Source organism: Eleutherodactylus coqui, chromosome 3, assembly GCF_035609145.1.
Source record: "Eleutherodactylus coqui strain aEleCoq1 chromosome 3, aEleCoq1.hap1, whole genome shotgun sequence".
NCBI lineage: Eukaryota > Metazoa > Chordata > Amphibia > Anura > Eleutherodactylidae > Eleutherodactylus > Eleutherodactylus coqui.
The window spans coordinates 314,252,179-314,271,097 of NC_089839.1; the positions used below are offsets into that span (position 1 = coordinate 314,252,179).

General features: G+C 53.5%; 1 protein-coding gene across 1 annotated transcript in view; it reads right to left on the reverse strand.

The window, feature by feature from the left end:
- Window positions 1-11,761: 11,761 nt before the first annotated feature.
- Window positions 11,762-18,919, reverse strand: part of DPH2 (diphthamide biosynthesis 2) — a 7,588-nt gene continuing 430 nt past the window's right edge. The window contains 14 exon segments of the mRNA XM_066597952.1: window positions 11,762-12,286; window positions 14,906-15,094; window positions 16,139-16,151; window positions 16,153-16,190; window positions 16,193-16,244; window positions 16,246-16,443; window positions 16,445-16,641; window positions 16,644-16,766; window positions 16,872-16,913; window positions 16,916-16,936; window positions 16,939-17,041; window positions 17,043-17,097; window positions 17,201-17,313; window positions 18,465-18,634. Of these exon segments, the coding sequence (XP_066454049.1) occupies window positions 12,162-12,286; window positions 14,906-15,094; window positions 16,139-16,151; window positions 16,153-16,190; window positions 16,193-16,244; window positions 16,246-16,443; window positions 16,445-16,641; window positions 16,644-16,766; window positions 16,872-16,913; window positions 16,916-16,936; window positions 16,939-17,041; window positions 17,043-17,097; window positions 17,201-17,313; window positions 18,465-18,634 (1,439 nt within the window). The 3' untranslated portion in view covers window positions 11,762-12,161.

The window sequence follows — 18,919 nt, forward strand, 5'->3', positions numbered from 1 at the left end:
GGTGGCAAGGTGCTGTTGATGAGGGATACAATGTAGGGCAGTGCTATGGATGAGGGATACAATGTAGGGCGGTGCTGTGGATGAGGGATACAATGTAGGGCGGTGCTGTGGATGAGGGATACAATGTAGGGCGGGCAGTGCTGTGAATGCGGAATACAATGTAGGGTGACGCAGTGCTGTGGGTGGGGATACAATGTAGGGCAGCATGGTGCTGTGTAGAGCTTTATGGATGAGGGATACAATGTAGGGCGGCAGGGTGCTGTGGATGAGGGATACAATATAGGGCGGCAGGGTGCTGTTGATGAGGGATACAATGTAGGGCTGCGTGGTGCTGTGGATGAGGGATACAATGTAGGGCGGTGTATTGCTGTGGATAAGGGATACAATGTGGGGCGACATGGTGCTGTAGAGAGCTTTAAGGATGAGGGATACAATGTAGGTCGGTGTGGTGCTGTGAATGAGGGATACAATGTAGGGCGGCGTAGTGCTGTGGATGAGGGATACAATGTAGGGTGGTGTAGTGCTGTGGATGAGGGATACAATGTAGGGTGGCGCGGTGCTGTGAATGAGGGATACAATGTATGGCGACGCGGTGCTGTGGATGAAGGATACAATGTAGGGCGGCGTGGTGCTGTGGATGAGGGATACAATGTAGGGCGGGTGGCCCTATGAATGCGTGATAAAATGTAGGGTGGCGCAGTGCTGTGGGTGAGGATACAATATAGGGCGGCGTAGTGCTGTGGATGCGGGATACAATGTAGGGCGGGCGGTGCTGTGAATGCGGGATACAATGTAGGGTGGCGCAGTGCTGTGGGTGAGGATACAATGTAGGGCGGCATGGTGCTGTGGAAAGCTTTATGGATGAGGGATACAATGTAGGGCGGCAGCGTGCTGTGGATGAGAGATACAATGTAGGGCAGCAGGGTGCTGTGGATGAGGGATACAATGTAGGGCGGCGTAGTGCTGTGGATGAGGGATACAATGTAGGGCGGCATAGTGCTGTGGATGAGGGATACAATGTAGGGCGGCATAGTGCTGTGGATGAGGGATACAATGTAGGGTGGTGTAGTGCTGTGGATGAGGGATACAATGTAGGGTGGTGCGGTGCTGTGGATGAGGGATACAATGTAGGGTGGTGCAGTGCTGTGGATGAGGGATACAATGTAGGGCAGCGCGGTGCTGTGGATGAGGGATACAATGTAGGGCAGCGCGGTGCTGTGGATGAGGGATACAATGTAGGGTGGCGCGGTGCTGTGGATGAGGGATACAATGTAGGGTGGTGCGGTGCTGTGAATGAGGGATACAATGTAGGGCAGCGCGGTGCTGTGGATGAGGGATACAATGTAGGGTGGTGCGGTGCTGTGGATGAGGGATACAATGTAGGGTGGCGTGGTGCTGTGGATGAGGGATACAATGTAGGGCGGCGTAGTGCTGTAGATGAGGGATACAATGTAGGGCAGCGCGGTGCTGTGGATGAGGGATACAATGTAGGGCAGCGCAGTGCTGTGGATGAGGGATACAATGTAGGGTGGTGCGGTGCTGTGGATGAGGGATACAATGTAGGGCGGCGCGGTGCTGTGAATGAGGGATACAATGTAGGGCGGCGCGGTGCTGTGGATGAGGGATACAATGTAGGGCGGCGCGGTGCTGTGAATGAGGGATACAATGTAGGGCGGCGCAGTGCTGTGAATGAGGGATACAATGTATGGCAACGCGGTGCTGTGGATGAGGGATACAATGTAGGGCGGTGCTGTGGTGTGAATAAGGGATACAATGTAGGGCGGCGTGGTGCTGTGGATGAGGGATACAATGTAGGGCGGCGCGGTGCTGTGGGTAAGGATACACTGTAGGGCGGTGTAGTGCTGTGGATGAGGGACACAATGTAGGGCAGCGCGGTGCTGTGGATGAGTGATAAAATGTATGGTGGCGCGGTGCTGTGGATGAGGGATACAATGCAGGGCGGGGCGGTGTTGTGGGGGGCTTAATGGATGAGGGTGGTGAGTGTGAATTGTATTCTCTATTTGACGGGCAGCCTGGGCAGTGACTGGCACATGGGCGTCCGAGTAGTGGCTGGACAGGAAGATCTGCCTGGCTGCCGCACTCAGGATGGATTGGAGAGGGTAGAGTCTGGTGCGGGGGGGCGATCAGCAACGAGTTGTAATAATCGAGCCGGGAGTGGATGAGGGCGACAGTGAGCATTTTTAACGCGTCCACGGTGAGAAAAGAGAATATTCTTGAGAAGTTCTTGAGGTGCGGCTGACATGTTTGGGCCAGAGATTGGATGTAGGGGGTAAAGGAGAGATCGGGGGCGAATATAACCCAAAGGCAGCGGGCGTGCTGGGAGTTATGGTGCCACACAGTGAGATGGAAATGTTAGGATGAGGTTGGTTAGTGGCGGGTGGAAATACCAGTGGGTCAGTTGTTGGGAGGTTCAGTTTTAGGTAGAGAGAGGACATGGTGTTAGAGACAGCAGACAGACAGTCGGTGGCGTTCTGGAGGACCGGCGCTGTGATGTCACGGGAGGAGGTGTATAACTGGGTGTCATCAGTGTAGAGATGGTACTGATAGCCAAATCTATTCATTGTCTGTCCAATGGGGGCTGTGGAGATGGAGAAGACTGCTGATCACTAGGAATTATGCTATTAGAAGACTGCAGACCACCAAGAATCAGAAGGAAAGCATAACCAGTGGCCACTAAGGGACCATATTCATAGAATACCACTGGCCACCAGGAACTGTGCACACAGAAAACCACACTGAGCACCTCAAATCAAGAGCAAAGAATAACTACTGACCACCTGGGACCATGCTCATAGAAGACCAGTGAGAAACAGAGATTGCGCTCACTGAAGACCACAAGCAACTGTGGTCACAGAACACTGCTGACCACCAGGGACCATGCTAATAGAAGACTGCAGACCACCAGGAATCAAGAGGAAAGAATAAAGACTGGCCACCAGGGACTGCGCTCATAGAAGACCACTGACCATCAAGAACAAAGAATAACCACTGACCACCAGGCACAATGCTCATAGAAGAGCGCTAAAAATCTGATCAAAAGCAAAGAATAACCACTGTCCACCAGGGACCATGCTCATAGTAGACCACTACCAAAAAGTTAGGAGCAAACGATAACCACTGACCACCAGGGACCATGCTCACAGAAGAACACTGATAGCTTGGTATCAAAAGCAAAGAACACCAGGGACCACGCTTATAGAAGCCCAGAGACAGCTCATAGAAGATCGCTGACGAGCAGAAATTAAGAACAAAAAATAACCACTGAACCCCAGGGACCATGTTCACAGGAGACAATTGACCACCAGAGATCAGGATCACCGGATACCACCCACCCACCAGGATCTCCATGTTAAATTCACCATTTTCAATCTCTGCTTGTTGCTCATGCATCCTCCAAGTCTACAGACTGGATCCTGTCCTGATCGTCTCCCACTGACACAGCTGCAGGACTTGTTACATTGTCTCTTGTAGGAGGTCCTACAGGTGGGTTTTCAGCCTGTTTGGTGAAAATAATGTTTCCATTCACAGACAGCAAACAGAGAACAGAACTTTTCATTATAAATATAGAAGTAAAGTGGAAAACCGTCAGATGGAGATTTCATGGATTCAGAGAGCAAAAATGCTGAAATGTTTTGTTCGGGCGCCTGCGGCTACCGGGCGCGCTATGGAGGCCGCGCTAATTATATTTTCTTTCCCTTTTTCTTTCTGTGCGCAGAACTCGATATTAAACTAAGAAGAAAACTGCGATGAAAACATCTCATAATTCATCGAATGGGAAAAAAATTACCTTCTACCCCGACTTTGCACAGAAACCGCGACGGCTCCCCCTCCCCCGCTGCCTCCCGGAGCTTCGTCTTGTTGCCAGTTTTCCAATGATTTTACACATAATGATAAATAGTTTTTCATCTTCTTACATCAATTTATCTGCAGAAATCATTGTTAAATAACGGTTAGCCGGCGTCCCCCGCGGCCGCTCCGAGATTGTTTTCTAACTGCTGCGCACAACACTGGCCATTAGGCACAAGCCTCGCATCACATCATGCAGCTGTGCCAAGACAGCGCCGTTCGGAGTTGGCTCTCATTGCACACATTTGTAAATCAGCCTGGCACAGAGTTCTGCCGTCTGACGCCAAAGCCGCCGCTTCAGTTCAGCTTCAGGTCTTCGTAAATAAAACTGTGATAACATCGCCCCCTGGTGGCCAAACAGCAGGCAAACAATCACAGAACTGCATGGGCAGCCGCTTTTAAAGGGGGACTCCAACCTTACATCATTTATTTAGAAAGTGAGGCTACGGCATCGTCCTCGTTATTTATGGCGGGCGCCAAGTTATATATCCATTTGTCCACGGCTGTTGTATCTTAGGTCCATTACGGCACAGCTATGACCAGTAACCCCAGCACAGTTGATAGAGTCTTAAAACCACCCCGTCTCATCAGAGGTTTAGGCTGCTGACCTGTCCCACCTCCATGCTTTACCCTGCAGCTCTGCTCCTCAAGAATACAACAATGAGAAGCAGTGGCATCACTAAGCTATTAAAGGGTTTTTCTGGGACATACAAAAGGTAAAACTGGTTTAAAATAAAATTGAGCGCTACAGACCCGTTTACCCACCGCACAGAACCTGGAATAAGCAACGGGTAGTCACGTGCCGTACATTGTGCATGTGACCGATCAGCCACTCACAGGCTTCAGCGGCCATAGAAGAATCACTGCTGAAGCCTGTGACTAGCTGAGTGGTCCCACGCACAATGGGCCCATCTTCATAAAATGCTAGGAGATTACAAATACTCAAGTATTGTAGTATATGGTATAAGTGATCAAATGATCGCACATCCATGTTCCCTGTGTGGGTTCAGAAAAAAGAAAGAAAAGTGGAAAACAATGTATTACTGTAAAAAATAAATAAATAAAAGTTTAAAAAAATTAATTTAAAATAAATAAAAAAAACTTTTCCTGTATTTAGAATAAAAAATGAAAACAAAACATTTGCGCCGTGTCCGTAAAAGTCCTTGCAAAATAATGCATCATTTATTCCGCACGGTGAATATCGTCAGACAAAAAAAAACAATCGTGCTTTTTCTGGTTACCCAGTCTCCATGAAAAAAATAGCGATCTACTCCGAAAGCAACAGAAACTACAGAACGTCCTGCAAAAAATGAGCTTTCACACGGCGCCAAAGACAAAGATAAAAAGGTTATGGCGGTCAGAAGATGGCAGCAAAAAAGAAAATCTTTAAAAAAAAATTTCTCATAAAAGGTACAGAGAAAAAACATAAATACATTTGGTATTGTTGTAATCGCACCGACGAAAGTTGCGTCACTTTTGCCCTGGTGTACGCTGTAAAACAAGACGACTCCCCCACAAAGATGGTGGAATTACATTTTCTTTTCCATTTCACTCCACTTCAAAAAATGTTTCAGTACATTGTAAGGTGCATTACACAGCAGCTCTAAGAATACAAGTCATCCGCAAAAAACAACGACCATCCGACAGCGACGGCATGGATAAAGAACAGAGTCCTGAAGTTTTTCAAGTGGGGAGTAAAAACCGCAGGTCCGGACCCTCATGATTGGCGCTCCCCTGTATGGTAATCCTCCCCGTGACCCCGCAGTGCGGCATAAAATCGTGTGACAAGTTTTCCATGGATCAGCTTCAGTGTGAATCCACATTAGATGGGAAAATCCAGCGATCGGAGTGACTTCCAACGAGGCCGGTCATCAGTGCTGGACTAGCCGGGGTCTCACTGCCAACCACGGGGGGTGGGGGGTGTTCTCGTGTAACGGTGTGGAGAGTATACAGAGAATGGTGCGATCAAGGAAAACATCCAGCAAAAGGGGATCCTGTGGAGGGAAATAACTCATCAGTGAAAGGGGTCGGAGGAGGATGTCAGGAATCGTTCTGACCAACAGGCACTACAGCTGAAAAACAGGATTATTTTTACTTACCATAAAATCCTTCTCTTGACCCGGATATCGGGGATGCAGGATGCAGTGAGTAGTAGCTGCCATTAGCAGGCGACAGAAAGCTTGAACAAAACTTGACTCCTCCTGTCAGCTATACCCCTTCCTGCCTGCTGGGTAAGGTCAGTTCATCAGCAAGCAGTGGTAGGAGTCCTAGCAGAGAAGCACAACCAAAACTGTGAAACACAATGACACAGTACAGAACAGCATGGCACTAGTCACATCATGTGAGATCTGAGCACCAAGGGTCCAACAGGGGGCCAAATGACCTGGAAACACAACAACACAGTAAAAAATTGCATTTTCTTGTTAGGAATATGGGGGATACAGGATACAGTTGGCCGTACATGAGCCGCCCCCTTGGGGGGGAATTATAATGTGCGGCCATGTCAGATCACAGCTGTAGAACCTTGTGGCTGAGCGAGGCATCAGCCAATGCCACCACATGCACCCTGGAAAAGTTGGTGAAGGTGTGCCTAGAGGACCATGTAGCCGCCTTACACACCTGCACGGCAGATGCCCCATGGCACACTGCCCATAATGATCCAAAAGCCCTGGTCGAGTGAGCAGTCACTTGTAAGGGGAGCGGTGGGGGTGGGGTGGGGTCTGGCCCTCAGCCACCGCCAACAAATCCAGCACAAAATCATGCCCTTGGAGGCGGCTTGACCACGATGTACGAGCATAAACAGGGCGTCCGAACGTCGGTACGAGGCTGTCTGCGCGAAGTAAATTCTCAGAGCTCGGACGAGATCGAGCTTGTGAAGGGCCTTCTCTGTGCAATGCACCAACTGCAGCAGACGGAAAAGTGCCTCCAGATGCAAAGATGACCGTTTCCGTGCCCTAATCATGGTGCGGATGACCGGATCCGTCACTCCTAAAGCTCTCAGCAACGCAGATTTAACTTGCAGACCATCAAATGCAGTGTTGGTAAATGCTGGTGGAAGAGGGGTCCTTGCAAGAGGAGGTCTTCACCGAGCCAAAGACGCCAGGGCATGTCAATGATCAGATCCATTCATTCAGCATACCATGCCTGACGCGGCAATCCGGAGCGATGAGCAGCACCGGAATGCTCTCCCTTTTGACTTTCTTTATGATCCTGTGTAACAGAGTGAACGGAGGGAATAGGTACGGAAACCAGAGCCCGGACCACAGGATGACGAGGGTGTCCACTGTAAGGCACGAGGGTCCTGGGACCTCGTCATGAACCGGCATATCTTGCAGTTGAGCCTGGAGGCCATGAGGTCAATGTCTGGCTGTCCCCAACGATGACAAAGTTCTTGAAAGACGTCCGGATGAAGTCGCCACTCACCTTGATCTAACATTGTTCTACTTAGGTACTCAGCGACCCAATTGTCCACTCCGGGTATGTATACTGCTTATATTGCTGGCATGTTGTCCACGGCCCAGGTTAGGATGTGGGCCACCTCTGCCATTGCCTGAGTGCTGAAGGTTCCGCCTTGGCAGTTAATATATGCAAGGGCCATTGCGTTGTCCATCTGGACTCGGAGTGGGTGGCCTTGTAGACGAGGCGCAAAGTTGAAAATTGACAGATAAATTGCCCGAAGCTCCAGGATGTTAATTGGGAGATGTTTCCGCAGCAGACCACAGGTGCTGCACCGTGTGCGGAGGGAGGGTTTCCCCCCAGCCCAGGAGGCTGGTGTCGGTGGTGATCAATCTCCAGTGGAGGTTGAGGAACGACTGACCTTGGAGTATAAGAGATGACACCCACCACTTCAGGGAGCAGCGGAGCGTCTTTGGAAGACTGATGTGATAGTCCAGGCTCATCAGGTCCTTCTTTCAAAGAGAAAGAAGAATTCGCTGCAGGTCCCGTGAGCGAAACTGTGAGAAGGGTATGGCCGGAAAGAACGCCACCATGAGATCCAAGACTCTCATTGCATGCCAGATGGAAATGGAGCGCAGTTGGCGAAGGTCCAGAACCTGACGCTGAAGCACCTGACGCTTTGCGACTGGTAGAAATAAGCATGCCCACACAGTGTCCAGGGTCATCCCCAGGAACTCCAGATGCTGTGAGGGGATGTTAGGGGTTAATCCTATTTTTAAATAACCTAACATAAGAAAGATAAGGAAACAGTGTAATAAATGTGACATTAGTTATCTAGTTGTATAATGTTATGTATTATGGAAATGAAAAATATGTAAAACATTCCGGAAGTTGCTAATAGAACGTGGATATAGAATCATATGTCAAAAGGGATATTAATTGAATGATGATTTTAAACTACTAAATGTATGATAATTTAGATTTCATTCAGCCATCTTGATTACAATTTGAACCTTTGACCAGAATATACTGAGTAGGTGGCTAAACCAGTTTTATGTGCAAACTAGAAACAATGCCCCCTCTTTGATGTGCAAATCCGATTGACTTGGAGACAAGGGTGAACTTAACATGATGGAGATTTAAGATTACATCGTGGTCTAGGCAGAGGTGTAATTAAGTTTGTACTCAGACAATGTGGAGTCAATATTTATGACCATATGCAACTGTTTGATGTCCACTTCACACAGGAGTGTGCTGATACCTTTGTGTTTAGAAGGCCTTGGTTTGCAGCCATATGGTAATCTGTTAGAATGAGGCCTTGGTCAGCAATATTAGAATGTAAAGTAGTTTGACCTGTTGTAATACTAATCTTCGTATCAGGCAACATTTGGATACGCCTTCTTTTCCTCTTGTATAAAAACTGACAATGTTCAACAATAAAGTAGAATTCATTTTGATTCACTAGACTGTGTGTGTAGTGGCTTCTTATGGTTCTCTCCTACGAGTACTCGTTATAACTTTCCTTTGAATTTGGACTCAGGCAACATCAGCACTGGTCTCCATTGAAGACCCCCAACAGGGACGAGCCAAACCAAACCAGAGTGAGTAAGGAGATGTGCAAACTCTCCAGACTGGCTGTCTGCGATGGGACCTTCATGAGGTCCAGGCAAGGTATGGCTATGATTTCCTTGTTGTGAAGGAGTTCCATTATGGCTGTCAGCAACTTGGTGAAGACCCTGGGAGCCATTGCCAACCCAAAGGGGAGGGCCAGGAACTGATAATGCCTGTCTTGAATGTCAAACCGCAGGAACCGTTGATGTGCTTGCCGAATTGGATCGTGTAGATACGCATCCTGGAAGTCGATCAATGACAGGAATTCGTGGCGGTCCAAGGACACTATGACCGAGTGGATGGACCCCATGCGATGCTGTACATGAATGTACCAGTTCAGTCGTTTGAGGTCCAGTACTGGACGAATTGAGGCATCCTTCTTTGGAACGACGAACAAGTTTGAGTAAAACCCTGTAAAGCAATGGCTGTGCTAATAGATGTTCGATGCCCCAAAGGAGTTTTCTGGCCTTGGCGGGACATCTGGGAACGGGGGATGCGAAAAATTGAGCCAATGGAGTTCTGATGAACTCGATGGCACAACTGGAGGTGATGATCTCCTGAACCCAGGCGTCTGGCACAAACTTGAGCATGTGGACTGGAACTTTGCCAACTGAACCCCTGCGAGGCGAGGTCGCTGCTGCCACGCAGGGCGCAGTTAGTAGGAGGGATGTTTCTTTTACTCCTGCGAACCCGTAGCAAGTCTGTCGACCGCAGGCTAGAGCGACGAAAGGACGTGTTGCCTTTGGGTGCCGGGCCAAGTATGTTTTGGCCTGTTTTGAGCTAACAGAGTGCTTTTGCTCCCTGTGACCTCCTAAATAATCTTCTCCAGCTTGTCCCCATACAAGTGTGAGGCCCGGAAGGGAAGTTGTCAGCTTTTTCTTAGAAGTGGTGTCTGCATCCCACGCCTTCAGCCAGAGGACGAGACGTCATATCACTGACGACGCCGAGGTGCATGCTAACAGTCGCGCAGGAACTAGGGTGGCCTCACAGGCGAAACCGCCACCAACCGCTAATTGCGCGAGCAGCATCTCCACTTGTGAAGAGACGTCCACAGGGAGGACCTCTCAGCGAAGCTGTTTGGCGTGACAACGTTATGACATATCCATGGTGCTGCGAACACCGGTCGTAGAGCAGAACCCATGGATTCAAAAGTTGGAAGAAGGGATTCCATCTTCTTATCACACGGATCAGAGAATGACGCACGATCCTCCATCGGAATGGTGGTATGCTTGGATAAGCGAGCAATTGGCGGGTCACCCTAGGGGGAACGGACCACTTCTGGTTCAAATCCTGTCAGTTCCAGGGAGAGCACTTCCTCAAACTACTTGTGCCTGGAAAAGAGCTTAGGAGCCTCCTAGGGTGGTTGAAGGAGTGGGACTTCTGATAGTCTTAGGATCTCTCCTCAGACATATTAAAGTTAATTCTTAACAACAGTAATAAGGCTATCAAATGCAGCCGCCGTCTTGGATGAGCGCTCCGCCTCCAACTCTGGTGCAGAACGATTCTCAGAGAGTTCCCCTTCGAATGTTCCGAATCTGCCACCTGAGATGGATTAATGGAGAAATTACCTGCGGAGACATTGCGGCGGCTGGACCATAAATGTCTGGAGTGTTTGAGTGGTCTACCGTGAGAGGGCATGCCACGGTCAAACCTATCAACCATGAAAAGAACCACTTGTGCCAGGGGTCTTAGCCATTCCGATTTGGAGTAATACCTGCAATAACCTGTGGGGATAACCCGACATGGGTGCCCCTGATCCTGATGGTGCTCCTGCATCTTCCCCTTTGTGAGTGGGCGAACAGAGAGTAGGGCACACCGGTGTAAACTCCACTGACCACGTCGTCCGGGGCTGCGCATCTTACGTTAAACAGGGTGCAGAGCAGCCTGCAGGGAAGCCGGAGAGCACCTCGCCTGGGCGGATGTGCCACAATCATCTTCAGGAGTGGGGAGAACAAGTGAGCTACGTGGCTGCCTGCTGCCCACTGCCCTGTGGGAATATAGGAGAACCTACACCCACAAACATGTGTCTTGATAAAAAAAATAAAAATTCTGTTCAGACATGAGTCATGTCTGTCCGCCCTCGGACATAAAGCTAAAACTGGGCTTTCCCAGCAGGGAAGAAAGGGTATATCAGAAGGAGAAGTCAGGCTTTAGGTCACCTCCTAGTGGCAGCTAATACCACCTGTATCCCCAATATCACTGACAAAAAAGGAAAAACGCTGGAGCGCCAACTAACGTGTCCGAACGCACAACTCGCCGTTCCTCCGCACGGATGGTATAACAGCAGGAAACCAGTTCCAGCGCCATTGTGTCTAAGAGAAACAGAAAGAAAAGACTCCAGCGGGCAAAAGAGCGCAAAACTTGTATCACTGAGCAGCGGAGAAACATCTCCTGGTCAGATGGGTCCAGATTTCTGTTGCTGATGGGAGGTCAGAATTTGGTGCAAGCAGCATGAATCGCTGACCCCTTCATGTCAGCCGGCAGAACATGTCAGCACCGCCATCTAATCTGCTGCGACTACAAGAAGCTTCCTGTCCACAGGGGCCAATATTCCTGCAGGAGGATTGCATTACAGAGTGGAATCTACACTGCAAGGAATTACTGTAGTTCTGAAGTCCAAAGGAGACAGACGCCACTAGATGGGGGTGATAAAGGGGCGGTCAGTGTACATTATACTAGTTACACAATGTATCAGCTATTATATAGTGGGGGATACAATGTATCATCAGCACTCGGCGAGTTCCACAAGCTGCCCAGAAGTGCTTCCCTGCACTGATACCTTGTAACAACCAGTAAGTTTGTGAGCCTCAGGCTGACAACAAGCATTTCCCGGTCACTGACAACAAGCAGAGATTTTGAAAATGATGAGAAGTCATCACACCATAAAAACGTATATAAGTTACAGCTTTTATTTGAGTACATTTCATGTATGGAAACCGTCCTGAATGATGGCGGAGCTTCCGCTGTCCTGGTGGATTGGACAGGGCTGCAAAGAACTAAGAAACACACATGCCAGATGGAAGCAGCAGCAGCGAAGAGACATCAACGCCCGGACTCCGCCCACCCACAGCCGCCGCCGATTCTGTACGGTCTGCAGTAGAGCGATGTGCGATCCTCCTCATCTGCAGCCACCGCAGTCAGGACGCAGATATCTGACTGATTCAACCTCCTCTCACGCAGGGCAGACTCAAGGATGGCGCCGTCCGCCGTGAGACCACACACAGGTGAATAATGATCAGCGCCCATCCATGGTGGGGGAGGGGCGACAGTCAGCAGAGATCATCCCATCAGCCGTTTACTTCGTCCTCATAAGCTATTGCGATCCCTCTACGTCCCTCGACAGCTTTCACGACTGGCGTCTCTCCCAAAGCCTTGTCCAATCCCCGCCAGCTCCGCGAAGACAGGAAGGAGGCTGGAGAAGAGAGCAGGAGGAGGTGAGAGAAAAACTATATTGACCATAATGCAGTGCAGTACCAGAGGATTTCAGCAGAGGATGCGTCTGTCAGATCAATGCACATCGATCTCAAGTTCTGACCAGTATGACTATAAATGCAGCTCTGGATGTGACTGGAGTATAACACCAGATAAAGCCACAGTGGTGAATGCAGCTCTAAATGTGCCTAGAGCTGAGGTCGCAAACCTATCAGGGGGTCGCCCATAACTGCCGGGGCCACTGTGGGGGGGTGGGCCTATAACTGCCGGGGCCACTGTGGGGGGGGTGGGCCTATAACTGCCGGGGCCACTGTGGGGGGGTGGGCCTATAACTGCTGGGGCCCCTGGGTGGGGGGGGGTCGCCCACTACTGCTGGGGCCCCTGGGTGGGGGGTCGCCCACTACTGCTGGGGCCCCTGGGTGGGGGGGTCGCGCACTACTGCTGGGGCCCCTGGGTGGGGGGGGGGTCGCCCACTACTGCTGGGGCCCCTGGGTGGGGGGGGGGGCGTCGCCCACTACTGCTGGGGCCCCTGGGTGGGGGGGGGGGGGTCGCCCACTACTGCTGGGGCCCCTGGGTGGGGGGGGGGGGGGTCGCCCACTACTGCTGGGGCCCCTGGGTGGGGGGGGGGGGGGGTCGCCCACTACTGCTGGGGCCCCTGGGTGGGGGGGGGGGGGGTCGCCCACTACTGCTGGGGCCCCTGGGTGGGGGGGGGGGGGGTCGCCCACTACTGCTGGGGCCCCTGGGTGGGGGTGGGGGGGTCGCCCACTACTGCTGGGGCCCCTGGGTGGGGGGGGGGGGGGTCGCCCACTACTGCTGGGGCCCCTGGGTGGGGGTCGCCCACTACTGCTGGGGCCCCTGGGTGGGGGGGGGGGGGGGGTCGCCCACTACTGCTGGGGCCCCTGGGTGGGGGGGGGGGGGGTCGCCCACTACTGCTGGGGCCCCTGGGTGGGGGGGGGGGGGGTCGCCCACTACTGCTGGGGCCCCTGGGTGGGGGGGGGGGGGGTCGCCCACTACTGCTGGGGCCCCTGGGTGGGGGGGGGGGGGGGGGGGGGGGGTCGCCCACTACTGCTGGGGCCCCTGGGTGGGGGGGTCGCCCACTACTGCTGGGGCCCCTGGGTGGGGGGGGGTCGCCCACTACTGCTGGGGCCCCTGGGCGGGGGGGGGGGGGTCGCCCACTACTGCTGGGGCCCCTGGGTGGGGGGGGGGGGGGGGGTCGCCCACTACTGCTGGGGCCCCTGGGTGGGGGGGGGGGGGGGTCGCCCACTACTGCTGGGGCCCCTGGGTGGGGGGGGGATGGGGGGGGTCGCCCACTACTGCTGGGGCCCCTGGGTGGGGGGGGGATGGGGGGGGTCGCCCACTACTGCTGGGGCCCCTGGGTGGGGGGGGGGGGGGTCGCCCACTACTGCTGGGGCCCCTGGGTGGGGGGGGGGGGGGGTCGCCCACTACTGCTGGGGGCCCCTGGGTGGGGGGGGTGGGGGTCGCCCACTACTGCTGGGGCCCCTGGGTGGGGGGGGGGGGGTCGCCCACTACTGCTGGGGCCCCTGGGTGGGGGGGGGGGGGTCGCCCACTACTGCTGGGGCCCCTGGGTGGGGGGGGGGGGGGTCGCCCACTACTGCTGGGGCCCCTGGGTGGGGGGGGGGGTTCGCCCGCTACTGCTGGGGCCCCTGGGTGGGGGGGGGGTTCGCCCGCTACTGCTGGGGCCCCTGGGTGGGGGGGGGGGGTCGCCCGCTACTGCTGGGGCCCCTGGGTGGGGGGTCGCCCGCTACTGCTGGGGCCGCTGGGTGGGGGGGTCGCCCGCTACTGCTGGAGCCGCTGGGTGCGGGTCGCCTGCTACTGCTGGGGCCGCTGGGTGGGGGTCGCCTACTACTGCTGGGGCCGCTGTGGGCGACGCTATTACTACTGGGGCCGCTGTGGGCGACGCTATTACTACTGGGGCCGCTGTGGGCGACGCTATTACTACTGGGGCCGCTGTGGGCGACGCTATTACTACTGGGGCCGCTGTGGGCGACGCTATTACTACTGGGGCCGCTGTGGGCGACGCTATTACTACTGGGGCCGCTGTGGGCGACGCTATTACTACTGGGGCCGCTGTGGGCGACGCTATTACTACTGGGGCCGCTGTGGGCGACGCTATTACTACTGGGGCCGCTGTGGGCGACGCTATTACTACTGGGGCCGCTGTGGGCGACGCTATTACTACTGGGGCCGCTGTGGGCGACGCTATTACTACTGGGGCCGCTGTGGGCGACACTAAGTGCCTTCTCTGTCGGCACGCATGCCGATGGCTAGTCACCATGAAGGTAATTAGCAGCTGGGGTGCCCACACTTCCACCAGCAGGTGATTGGCGTTCCAGATGATGAAAACGCAAAAACTTGAGTGCAGCTCTAGATGTGACTTGAGAATAAGACACAATGTAATTCAAGAGCAAGATAAGTAAAGAAAGGGATTCATAGATTATGTGGATATTTTTAGGGAGAAAACCTAAAATTCACCATTGGGCATCTGGAGGACAATCAGCTACAGGGGACACAAGTCACACCACAATCTGCAGGCATTTCTGATGATCACATTATATATAATGGGTGGCCCGCCCCTCACCTGCAGGCCCCAGTTCTGCCACTGTGGTATTACTGTTCCTTTGTGCCAGGGTTGTCCGGGGCTCCTCTGAAGCTTCCGCCGCCAACGATGAGAATCGCAGAGACCTCAGCTCCCCCGTGATCAAGGAGACATCCGTTCTCTCTGCGTCTTCAGGGTTAATCTCTGGGAACTCCACATGAGCCGGACCCCCTATGACATCATAACACAGGAAGGAGGGTAACACAGACCTCTACTGCTCTTTCCTCTCCTTGTGCTTTATACTGCAGCGCTGCTCCATTAGACACTGCTAGTGACTTCAATCTGGCTGCATTGTGAATCGGGACCTCAGGCGGTCCGAGCGTTAGTCTTAACCCCCTTCAGTACCACAGATTTAGCACTATCTGGTGCCTAAGTGGACTCCGAATTCACAGCCGCCCGCGGACACGAGCCGCTAATGTATTTCTAATTTTAAGAAGTAATTACATAAAATTAATAAAATAAAACAAGAGCGCCGCATTCTGCGCGCCGACCGGTCTTATTGTTTCGGCGGCCGTGATTGTTCTTTTTTTGTGGATGTTTTTTTTCGTACCGTTTGGGGAAACATTCGCCCTTTTCATCCCTTTATTCACATTTTTAGGAGCTTGGACGCCAAAATAATAAAATCTATCTGAATTTTGGGATTTTTTTTTATGGTCCTCAAAATACGGGATGCAAATTGGAATATTTTAATTGCTTCAACTTTTACGAACGCGGCGAGATCAAAAATGGTTATTTAAAAAAAAAAAACTCTTTAGCTTTTTTAAGGAATTAAGTTTTTTTAACTTTTAACTCTTTTTTTTACGCTCACTTAGTTTCCCCCCCGGCGCTTGAACTTGCAATTATTTAATGGCTTGTACCCTACACTGCAGTACTTCAGTATTGACGACTTGACAGGCAGCTATGGAATTCTTCAGTGGGCTCCAGGCTGTGATGCCCCCCTGATTGTGTTGTGGGGGGGTCCTGATGGGGTCCGCCTCCCACTGACTCTTTAGACATGCCGTCATGTTTGACCGTGGCACCTAAATGGTTAACTGCCGAAATCAGGGCGAACTCCCGATTGTGGCAGTTACCGGCTGCCAGAAAGCGGACTGCTCTGTCCTGGCGTGGTTAATTACCTAAGAGTGGTCACATGATGTTAGGAGGTTACCGCCCACGCGATTCTCTCTGCGTTCTTCAGCGCTCCCTTTAGCGTCACTCAGCCCGCCTCCCCCATACCTGGAAGTAATTCCCCGGAAGTCAGTGATGCAGCAGCCGCCCCACTCCCGGCCGGGTTACAGGCCAACTCCATCTCATCCGGGGTGACGACCGCCTGGTAGAAGTCTGGAAGAGTCCAGCAGCGAGTTTTCAGGACAGGCGACCAGAACGAAGACGTCCACCTCCGGGAAGTTGGCCAGCTTGACGGGGTTCAGCTTCCCCATAGACAGCAGGTAACTCTTCTTCCCGGCCCGATGGATGACGTTCTTCAGGTGCGACAGAGCAGACAGATAGTCGGAGACCCCCAGGGTGCCCACCAGTATGCCCCACCACCCGGGCATCTCGTGCCTTCTCGATCAGGTAGTACCGTTTCATGAGGGCGCGGTTGACGTGGACGCCTTCCCTCCTGGACTCGTTGGTCACCGGGTTGAAGCTGAAGAAGGCGCAGCGCGGCCAAGTCAGCAGAAGGTTACTGAGCGTCGCACCCTCACCGCCCACATAGAAGAAGCTGTAGCCGTCCGGCAGAGACTGGGGTCAGGGGAGAATATCCGGCCAAACTTATAGACCTCGCCAGCAGGGGGCGCCTGCTCCAGCCAGGACAGCTTACAGAAGACCGCACGGGGATAACTGGCCGCCAAACACGTTTCAGCTCACCTGCAAACAAAAGAGGAGGGAAACCATCAGAGCCGCTGATCTCTTCTAATAGAGGAGGACAGCGCCCCTGCAGGCGGCTGCAGGTACGACAGCACAGGGCACATACCTAGAACGTGATCATACACGACATCACTGAACACACGACAGGAGAGTCTCGCTGGGGATCCGCTTCTGGAAAGCCTCGGCACAGAGATCCACGTTCACGGCTTTATGTCCGAACACGTATGTGATGGGCAGCCGCCGACACGGGCTCAGGCAGGCCGGCCCATTAATGCACCAGCACCTCAGCTCCGACGTGTTCAGCCGCCACCTCATCCACACAGCAGCTGCCAGGAGGAAACAGAACACGTTTTATGGTGGCGAGAGGAGAAGCGGCCGCCATATTGGTCAGAAAGCGATGACTTACAACACCGCGCCGGCGCCCCTCACCTGCCGTAGGACGTGTCCCCCAGGATGTAGGTTTGGGCAACGCTGGCTTCCTCCAGTTTCCTGGCGATGGTAACGGCACAGACCAGGAGATCGTCCGGGAACTGCAGAGCCACCTGGAAACGGCGCAGACGTGTCAGCGCAGCGCCATTGTTAGATCAGGACGCGGTCCGCAGATTGTAACAGATTTACTACTGAGAAGTCCAAAGAACCCGCTGAACAAACTTCACACCACATTTAGGATGGAAAGAGGCGTGGCCTTGTGAAGAGGGTGTGGCTAAATCTGCCAAGGGTTTAGCACTAGTTTTGGTATACACTAAGGCTCATGTCCACGGGGAAAATCAGATCCGCTGCAGATTCTACATGTAGAATCTGCAGCGGGTCCCTCCTGCCCCGCGGACATGAGCGCTGAAAATAGCAATTTAAAAGCATTTACCTTTCCGTAGCGGGCGGCGAAGCTCTGCTCTTCCTCACGGCCGGATCTTCATTTTCGGCCGGCGGATGAATTCCTGACGCCGGCGGCACGTCGCCGGCACGTCGTCGACGTGCCGCGCGCATGCGCCGGGCACATCCGCCGAGCCGAAGCAAGGAGATGCGGCCGTGAGGAAGAGAAGACCTTCAGCGCCCGCTCCGGGTAATTCTTTTAAATTCCTATTTTTGGTCTCCCGCGGTATTCCGGAGCGCTTCCATAGGCTTCAATAGAAGCCCGCGGGAGCCGTCCCCCGCGGGAGACCCGCACGAAAATGGAGCATGGTCCAGATTTTTTCATGCTCCATTTTTTTTTAAATCACTTTTATTGACGATCCGCGGGTATTTATCTACCCGCGGGGGGTCAATGCATCCCTATGGGTGCGGATCGCGCGCGGGAGATCCGCTGCGGATTTTAAATCACATTTTGCCCGTGGACATGAGCCCTAAGTCACCTAAGAGGGGATATAAAGTTACAGAAGTCTACAGAGCCAGCAGGGGATTTATACAGCATTAGTAAATCTGCCCCTTCAATCAGTCCAAGATCTCTTGCTTGCAGTCAGTGAATGTCCTTCTTTACAACTAAGGGCTAGAAGCTCATCCTCTGATAGGTTTATTACAATGTATCAGTGTAATGAGGGTCAGAGTCCAGGACTTGTACTGGGGGAGGAGCACCAGGCGGACCACCTTCAGTGCGGCTGCATGACTCCTCCTCCCGATTGTTTCCTCCCCTCTGCTGTTCTCCCGTCAGCCCCCCCCCCTCCCCTCCCCTTCCCCCGCTCTCTGCTCCGCCTCTCACCTTCTTTGCTGCCTTTTCCTTAATAAAACTGACGGTCTTCTGAATTTCGTAAATGTCGTCCAGCGTTGCGTCCGCGCCGACGGCCTCACCCGACTCCGGGGGGCTCAGCTCCCGCCGGATGACCTCCGCCCCATCACTGCTGAACAGAGCGCTCGTCATCGCAGCGTCGCCTACAGGACAACAAACAGACCGTCAGCAGCTGCACAGTGTGCGGCCCCCGGGGCAGTACAGAGTGTGCCGGCCCTCGGGGGCCACAGAGGAGTACAGAGTGTGCCGGCCCTCAGGGGCCTCGGAGGAGTACAGAGTGTGCCGGCCCCCGGGGGCCGTCTAGGGGAGTACGGAGTGAGGGCCCCCCGGGGGCCACAGAGGAGTACAGAGTGTGCCGGCCCCCGGGGGCCGTCAGGGGAGTACGGAGTGTGAGGGCCCCGGGGGCCGTCAGGGGAGTACGGAGTGTA